The sequence below is a fragment of the Myotis daubentonii genome, chromosome 8, assembly GCF_963259705.1.
Source record: "Myotis daubentonii chromosome 8, mMyoDau2.1, whole genome shotgun sequence".
Lineage (NCBI taxonomy): Eukaryota > Metazoa > Chordata > Mammalia > Chiroptera > Vespertilionidae > Myotis > Myotis daubentonii.
The window spans coordinates 61625047-61634346 of NC_081847.1; the positions used below are offsets into that span (position 1 = coordinate 61625047).

At 44.8% G+C, this 9300-nt stretch overlaps 1 protein-coding gene across 1 annotated transcript in view; it reads right to left on the reverse strand.

Annotated features, from left to right (window-relative positions):
• Nucleotides 1-7487, reverse strand: part of LAMA1 (laminin subunit alpha 1) — a 150049-nt gene extending 142562 nt beyond the window's left edge. Inside the window, exon 1 of the mRNA XM_059704929.1 lies at nt 7415-7487. Coding sequence (XP_059560912.1) covers nt 7415-7487 — 73 coding nt within the window. The remainder of the gene's footprint in view (nt 1-7414) is intronic.
• Nucleotides 7488-9300: the final 1813 nt, after the last annotated feature.

Genomic DNA, 9300 nt, shown 5'->3' on the forward strand with positions numbered 1-9300 from the left:
CTTATTATATGATCATTTCCCAATATAAACATATATCTAATCATTATGTTGTCTACCTGAAACTAATATAATGTTATATGCCAATATACCTCAATTTAAAAAAAAAAAAAGGAAGAAATGCCAGAATTAGAAAGTCAGAATTAAAGGGATTGAAAGTGGAAATTTTGATGTGTGGGGAAAGAGTACTAGCCCACCACAGGGTACAGCTACAGGGACAGAAAGTAAGCCAAGTGGCAAAGACAGGTCTGGAAACAACTATGTAAACTAGAAACCCAAAGGGCTTACTTGAAATTACGAAGGTCTTTGTGCCTCTGGATACCAAAATTTGAATATGGCTTTTTGAAACAGAGTCCAGATCCCTCCTAGACCTGCCGAATGGTAATCTCTTGGGTAGTATGAAGCCTAGGAGGCTGGAGGACCTCATGGCCAGAAGGGGCCAGGACTCAGAGCTGGGAGTGCAATCCAGGGACTAGACAAAGGTTGTATGGCTGTTAAAGCAGCCCGGCCACTTCTGCAGTGTCAGAGGGTGTTACTGCCCTCCCCCTCCCAATGGGTTAGGCCTTAGTTTTAGAACCCTGTGCCCTCAAGTTATTTGTGTATTGAAAGAAATGTGCTGAGAACTAAGGTTTTGATCTTTGAAGGAATAGTGCCCCTTCTTTTTGGCTTTGATTGATGGCATTCAGGGCAAGCCATCTAAAAGAGGACCTGATGGCAACTCTGGTTGGGTAGGAAGTCTCACTTACAAGGTACAGTGCAAATTCAGAAACAGGGCAGTCGATAGAGGCCATAACACCAAGGCTGTCCTACGGCCTAAGTTGCAGGCTGTGTATGGGTGGTCCCGCGAGGTGCTAGGTAAGGAATGAGGGTGCGATTCAGGAGAGGGAATAATGGGAGCATAGCATGCAGCTGAAAGTCAATACCCACTTGCAGTTAGAGAGGAAGGAGATGTTCAGGATAGAAAGGGAGGATAGGGCTAGTTGCCTGTGAATTAATTTGGAGGGATTACAGAGGGCAGTGGCCTATGGGCAGGAGCAGGAATGGATGAAGCAGAGGGGTGCATGATGAAGGCAGTGCCATAGCAACATTAGCCTAACGCATGTGAGACCAGATCAAGGGAAAGCCAGCATTATTCAAAGTGGCTCGTGGTAGTAAGTTAGACAGCTGGTGATCATTTGCAGCGGTAACAGGAAAAGACAAAAATAAATCAAGGAGTTCTTTAAAGGAAGAACTAAAATTCAGAGAGACAATCTGGATAAGGAGATTTTAAAAAAAGAAGAAGAATAGTAAGATGAAGCTACCACGGTAACCGAAAGAATGTCACGGACTGGGAGAAGCAGAGAGGGAGTCATTGAGGCAGGAAAGAATTACTGTGCTGGGACTGTAACAACAAATAATCACTTTCTGAAAGTAAAATTCTGTCATTACAAAAATGTTGGAAGGCATTTAAATGTGTTGCAGTGTGAGGTATGTTTTTTCAAATCTAAATATTCTCTTTTAACTGAAAATGATCTACTAAACTTAAGCATCTTCTTTATTGTTGTAGAGAATGTCCTGGGATTCTGGCAGGAAATTGTGGAGCAATGGAACAAAATGCAAGAAATTCTTTAGGGAATGGGAGAAGATGGCACTTTCCATAAATACTGAGTTATCTAAATTTGACATTCCCACCAGCAATACAGGAGGTTGTCTGGCACAAGAATTCAAGTCATACTGCCTGCTGGGCCAACAGATCAGGCTTCAAGATAACTTCAGGAATGAAAAGATCCAAACTTCAAATGGTGGATTCAGAAAAGAAAAAATAATGTGCACCACGCTGAAATCAGAACCTTATGTAAGTCTATGGTGTTTCTGGATTAACAGTCTGAGATAAACGCTTACCTAGGCAAGAATGTTATCCACCAAGCTGATGTGGAATCTCACTGTCTCCATTGTCTGTCTCCTGCCCCCAAGCAAGACACAAAATCACTGGGAACAAGTTAACGCAAAGAAAGCTCCCCTGATCCAAACTTGAGAAAACAAAGACCCAAATAGAAGGGCTCTGTGCTATTAAGTGGTTACTCTGGGCAGGGACTGTCACCCTCCACAAAAGGACATGAAAATGCAGCGAACCCAGCTACAGTGTGGTGTTGCATGCTGAAATAGCTCCCTGGGACGCATGTTCCAAGTTCATGACCTTAACTAAATTACTTCTATAAAAGATTGTTTTCTCCTCATTAATTTTGAAATGCATTTATTTAATCAATTGTCCAGAGATACATATTAGTATTTTAGAAATAAAACAAATAAAAGAATTATTTGCAAACATAAAAAGCTACATATATCTTTCATAGGAGACCACAGTTCTCTTGTTCATCCAAATACTTCTGAGGAATGTAACTAAAAATTTCACCTAAGATCTATCATCAAGAGTTCTCTCTAGTTGTCTTCAGTTAATTTTTGTATTCAAAGTACAGGCTTAACTTTATTCACTGGGAATTACTTTTAAAAAATAAGTTTTCTCACCGGGCTGGTGTGGCTTCATGGCTGAAGCTCAACCTATGAACCAGGAGGTCACAGTTTGATTCCTGGTCAGAGCACATGCCCAAGTTGCGAGCTCAATTCCCCGTAGAGGGCATGCAGGAGGCAGCTGATCAATGATTCATTCTCTCTCATCATTGATATTTCTATCTCTCTCCCTCTCCCTTCTTCTCTGAAATCAATTTTTAAAAAAATTTAATTAATTTTCTCCGTGTCTGCCATAGGTGTTCCAATCATGAGTTATATTTATTGATGAAATAAATAACACACTATGCTAAACTTCTAAAAGAATTATCCTCAAATTTGACTTCTCTACACCATAAATCTCCTAAGATATAGTTTTAAAAATTATTTACTGTTTAAGGCATAGCTTATTACTACTATTGTAAACAATACTTTTAGTTTAGAAGGAGCACAATGTTGTGAAGTCAATTGAAGATCTAGTTTTTAAATTCCAAAAGATCTAGGCAACATGGGTCTAATGCTTTCTGTGAAAGACCATCTTTGAAGGAACAAGTTGGAAGGTGGAAATTTTATGAGTATGTACATCCATTAAGTGATATATTACTATCCTGCAATAGGTACATCGAAGGAGTAGAATGACAGAGGGTAGTGGAGAGAGGAATATCGTTCCATATTTTGTCAGGAAACAACTGGTACCTCCCTTACACTATTAAGGAAGAAGTAGGTTACGTAAGTAGCTTGCTTTTGAGTTACATGAAGAAATGTCTATGGAAGGATACTCAAGAAAACAAAAGAAAATAATAAAGTCAAGACTTAACTTTTTTCTCGACAGCCTTTAGTACCTTTTGAGTTTTCTACCATGGGCATGGATTACCTATTCAAAAATATTTTTAAGTTGCTTGATTCATAAGTACAGATCTTAATTTCAATTTGACTCAGTAAAGGTAGGTAGCTGTTAATGTTCAGGAACATTGCAAAGCAATGAATACACAGATGTAACTAAAACAATCGCTTCCCTCAAGAAGCCCAAGCCAGAGTGAGGCAGAGTGGCCAGCTGATTGTTGACACCACCATGGAAACAGCGAGTATGACAGCAGCGCCAGGAGGAGAGCATTGGAAGAGCATCCAGGGACTGGGAATGTTTTCCAGGGGGTTAGGACCCACACAGGGCACTTGTCCTGCACGTAACAGCCCATGTGCCGGCAAACACTGGGGAGTTATGAATAGGTGCAGGTGTGCCCAAGATTACACCTGTCAGCTCTGGGACAAAAGGTGTGCTGGAGTCTCAGCCTCCTCGGTTTATCCCCAATTGACCTGCCCCAGAGTCATTCTGTATGTGTATGACATGAAGTGAAGGGTTTAGGAGGTGTTGGTCCAACAAAGGGTGGTGATGTTCCTAGAAAAATCAGCAGTGACAGTACTGACAAAGAAGGGAGGCCTGGTGGGAGAATCATCACAATATTTCCTGGGAAAAACAAACAACTGCCAAGCCTAATCAGCAGTGGGGGCAGAAAATGGGAGACAGATTGCAGATTTTCATTTGGTTAAATCAACAAATCTTAATGCGGGCAGTGACAGAGGGAGGGGAGCCAGGAGGGTGAGCATGCAGGACAGGAGGGCAGTAAGAGCCACCATCATGGATTGCATGCCCGTGACACTAGGACATGCCCAACACTGTAACTGTTTTCATGTGATATTTAAGCACATTAATCCCATCCTTTATAAACAGGAAGACAGATGTTAAGAATTCAGATATGGCCCAGCGTGGCTTAGTGGTTGAGCATCGCCCTATGAACCAGTTTGATCACAGTTTGATTCCCGGTCAGGGCATGGCCAGATTCCCAGTGTGGGGTGTACAGGAGGCAGCCAATCAATGTTTCTCTCTCATCATTGATGTTTCTCTCTCTCTCCCTCTCCCTTTCTCTCTGAACTCAATAAAAATATATTTTTTAAAAAGAATTCAGATATGTAAAGAAACTTTACCAATGTCATGGCTCATCAAAGTGACAAGTCTGGTATTTGAGCCCAAGACTTTGATTCCTAATCCAGACTCCAAGTTTCTAAACAATTATATACACCAGAGAATATAGCTTGGAAGAGGGCCTCTCCAATAGGTCTGTGCAAAATAGTAATACTGTAGTGGTGCTTGCAGCTAATAATTACTGAGGGCTAACCCTATACTAAGCCCTGTTCTACGCATTTTATTGCATTGTTTCTAGTTCATCATTAACAGCATCTTCTAGGGAGACACCATTATTATTCCCATTTTACAGATGACAAAAACTAAAGCACAGAGAAGCTAAGTAATTTGCCCAGTTTCCCACTAGTAAGGCTAGAGAATACAACACATAAAGATTTATCTTGTCATTTTCCTATAGAAATTTCCTTTAGATAATAATGAACACCCATAGGACTTTATGAATAAACTATTATAAAATGGTAGCATGTTTCAAGGATGATTCCCTTGAAATAAGTGGTCTTATATACATTTTATAATAGTGGCTTTTAAAGCAGTACAATTCTAAGAGGGGCAGAATAAGACAGAACAGTGTATATGTTTATTCCATATCCTTGTCACATGTGAATTCTCCATCATGCTAGATTAACTACAGATGTAGGTTTTATATTTAATGTCTGAAAAAGAGAGAGGAAAAATGGAGTGGGCCAAAGTCCAGGAGATGTAGGAGGTGGGCAGTAATGTTTTTATTACACATATCTTTGTTTCCGACTGCTAAAATCAATATTTTATATTGGCCCTTACTTGGGGAATACAACTAAAAAAAGGAAAATGCACTTTTTGAAATCCGTTCAGGCACACACAGTTTACTACTGAATACATACATGCTAAATATGAATACTATGTCATTTATGAGAATGAAGTAAATTTTCTTTCATTCACAGAATAGACATTTTTTTCTGTCTACTTGGAATTGTCTATTTGTTACTTAGAAGGGGAAAGGGCAGTTTAAAACAGAAGAGTTGATGAGCCAACCTGTGAAGCAACTATAATTATACGTAACTGTGAGCTGTGGATTTAACATAACATTATTTGTAGAAACACACCACCTCTTATACGTAGATAGAGCTTACTTTAAGCTGGTTACATTTCAAAGGAAATTAAGTCATTGGGTCACATACTGTGAGTCACAAAGTAATCTGGAGAAACTGCAGAAAGGATAGAGGGTTACTGAGCATGTAAATGCTATTAGATAATCATTGCTTTCAAAAACATAAGCTACCTCAGAGATGATACAGATGAGTATTATTTTATTATGACCATGTTATATAATTTCACTAATTCATGCTATCTACATGGGACACAGATGATTATTATTTTTTTAATCAGAACTCTCTCAAAGATGCCTGTTAGGAAGGATGATGGTTGACGGGGTGGGGACTGAAGGCGGTGTGCCAGATTCAAAGGCTCCAGCTGTGGGTGGGTTTCCACAGCATCTTAAAGCAGGAAAGCCCCAGGTGGCCCACTTTCTCCAAACACCATTCATAATCGCCCAGGCCGAGCGCTGAACCCCTGGAGGGGCACAGAAAACATGAAGGGCATCTCCTCCTCCGTCCAGGACTTTCCATTTCTTATAACAATAAAGCTGAGTCAAGCTGCTCGCTCTCCACCCTGTGGGAAACCAGGACGCGTTCACTTTCTGCAACTTAAAGGAAGAGTTCAGCTCCCAGCTCCAAGCCTTCTCTCTCCTAGGCCCCCTCTTTTCTTTCAAGGATAACTATGCAAATTCCCCTCTCTCCTGGCCCTAGCTGGACGCAGAGCTGAGCTATTCAGAGCTGTGTTTCCAGCTCCGGTCCAATGCTTTCATCATGAATGCTTGAATGAATGAGATGGTCTTGTTTCTGCAGACTGACTAACTCAGCACAATGCCCAAACACACTTTTCCCACGACAGTATTTCGCATGCCACCTACCTACTTTTGACACGTGCTTTTTTCTTAAAATGTATTTAATAAAAGATGTATTTGTACGCACATGCCCATGGCCATGTGTTGCATCCATTAAGATGTTTTCAACATCTTGTGACGGCTTAGCCAACAAGCGAGCGACGCTGGGAAAACTTAACCCTATGGGCAGAGTGAGCAATGGGGTTGGGTTGTCCGTACACAGAAAAGAGGGTTTCTTTTTCTCTCTTGGCATTGACAGAAACTATGAATATTCGCTTCGGGTTTCTGTTCTTCCCAAACCTTGCCACCAGAGCCACTGTACCCGAGCAGGCGAGTCCTCCCTTCGCCAATGGCTCTCTCCAGAGTGACCAAGGTCTGAACCAGAGCCGGGAACCAGCGGGCTCGGCCCCCTGAAGACGCCAGGCACAAAGAGCGCGGTTGGGGGCGCGCATCTGGGCCCCAGACGCCGTCTGCGGTGGGGACCGGCCCCCCTGCTCGGGACCGCTGGCTAGGGGCGCGCTTCTCGCCGCGTCTCTCTCCACCCGGGCCGCCAGTGGCCGGAGGAGCCTGACCTTCCCGGCCGCGCACGATGGGGCTTTCTAACGCAGGACAGTGGGGGAGACCCGGGAGAACGCCTTTCCATTCATTCCCCGCGCCCCGCACTCCGCCAGCCGCCCACCCAGCGCGCCGGAGCGCCAGAGCCCGAGACCAACGCGGGGCGGCGCTCCCCGCGCCCCCCCCCCCCCGACCCCCCGCATGGCGCTTCTCAACAGCGGTCTGGTATCGCAGAAGTCAGCGAGCGGCCCCCAGAGCCCGACAAGTTTTCAGCCGAAGGTCTGAGGAGGGGGCTGCTACCGTCAGGGTGGCGCCCCGGTCCCCTCGCCCCGCGCCGGGGAGACGCTCGCGGGGAAACCCACGTGTCCGGTCCTCCAGTCGGAGGGGAACGAGGATGCGAGCACCGACCTTGGAAGAGACAAAGCGCAGGGCTTTGTCCCGCAACCACCCCCTGGCTGGGGGCCGGCCCGGCTCACCTCTCTGCTGGCACCGCGCCGTGACCCAGAGCGCCGCGGCCAGGAGCGCGACCCCCGCGCCGCCCGCGCGCATCTTGCCGCCGCCGCTCGGGGCCGGGGACAGAAAGCCGGGACCAGCGCGGGACTCGGTGCAGAGCGCGAGGCTGCCGCTTCTCCGCGGGGCACCCGCCCCTGCGACACCCCCCCCCCCCCGCCCCGACCTCCGCCACGCCCGGCCCCTCCCGCCCCGGCCCGGCTGCGGAGACCCCTCCCCCAGGGAGGCCGGTGCTCAGCCGCGGGACCCGCCGGACCGCTGCTCCCAGGCCGCGCTCAGCTGCCCCCGCCCTGCGGTGTGCACAGTCCCCCGGCTTCGGGTGGCGTGGGGGCTGCCCTGCGGCCGCCGCCGGGTCAGAGTTGGGAGGGCGGGCGGAGAAAGTGGCTAGGAAGCGGGGGAAACTGCTGGAGTTGGCCCGGAGGGGTGCTTTCCGAGGACATATTTGCCCTGTTGACCCAGCCCTACGGTGGCTCTGCAGCCACCAAGCCCCCGCCACTCCCGGCGGGCTCCGGGTCCCGAGCTGCTGGACCGGCGCCGCAGCTCCCACCAGCCCGCACCTTCCACCTCCCCCACCCGGACGGTGCCCCCGGGGCAGGCGGCCAGCCTCCTCCCTGGGAATGGGACCAAAGCTTAGCTAACCAGAAGGTGGCCCAGGCCATGGCCTGGACGAGCCTTCCCTCTCGGGAGGGGAATCGGGCTTAGCTGACCAGCCTCCCCCCTCGGCTGTTGGAGTTTGTGAAGATTTTTCTAAAAGTGTGTTGTAATTTGGTTCCCATTTTTTCTAGGGAAGGCAAGAAAGATCGCTTGGACTTTACTATTATTATTATTATTATTATTATTATTATTATTATTATTAGCTTACACTATCAGCGGTTCTAAACCTGTGGATCGAGACCACTTTGGCGGTCGAACGACCCTTTCACAGGGGTCACCTAAGACCGTCCTGCATATCAGATATTTACATTACGATTCATAGCAGTAGCAACATTACAGTTATGAAGTAGCAACGAAAATAATTTTTTGGTTGGGTCACAACATGAGGAACTGTATTTAAAAGGCCAGAAGGTTGAGAACCACAGCAACTGCTCCAGAAAGAAGTCTCATACTTTTTTGAAGTTTAGTTTTAATGCAAGATTTCAACTGCTTTGTTGGTGTTTAAAACAATTTTCTCTGATTTTTATATTCAAATTGTATTCCTTACACTTTGCAGATTTCACTTTCTCACAGTACAAACACATAGGATAGTAAAAGTCCCTTTTACAGTCTCACTCTCTCATTTTGCCTTTTTTTTTTCCGATAGGGAGATAATTTTATCTCAGTTGTGTTAATCAATCTGACAACTCTACCAATTCCAGTTTTTCTAAAAACACTTCCTGAAATCCTTAATGAATAAATTATCATTATAATATAAGCAATTATTTTTTAAATCATAGAAATATATAACAATAGGTAGAATTTGGCACTTTAAAAATGATGCAATATAGTTGTCTACTACACATCATAGTACCAAACTTAAAATTTTGATGTTTTTAACTAGTAAAATATTAAAGCATTAAGTATTTATCAAATAAACAATTAAGTAAATTTAGTATTTAATAAGTTATAAGTATTAAGCATTTAAATATTCAAATACAGAATTATAAATATTTCTGCACTGAAATAACATTGTATGCACACGTCTATACATATCTTTCAGAGTGTCCTAAGTGCATTCATGTAGATTATCTCATGTGACCTTCCCAGTTCTATAGGATAGGCAGATAGCCTTGTGTGAGATGAGGAAATGAGTTCAGGGGGTTAAGGTCCTATCTGGACCTAGACTTCTGATCTGATTTGGTCCCTAGTTCTCTAC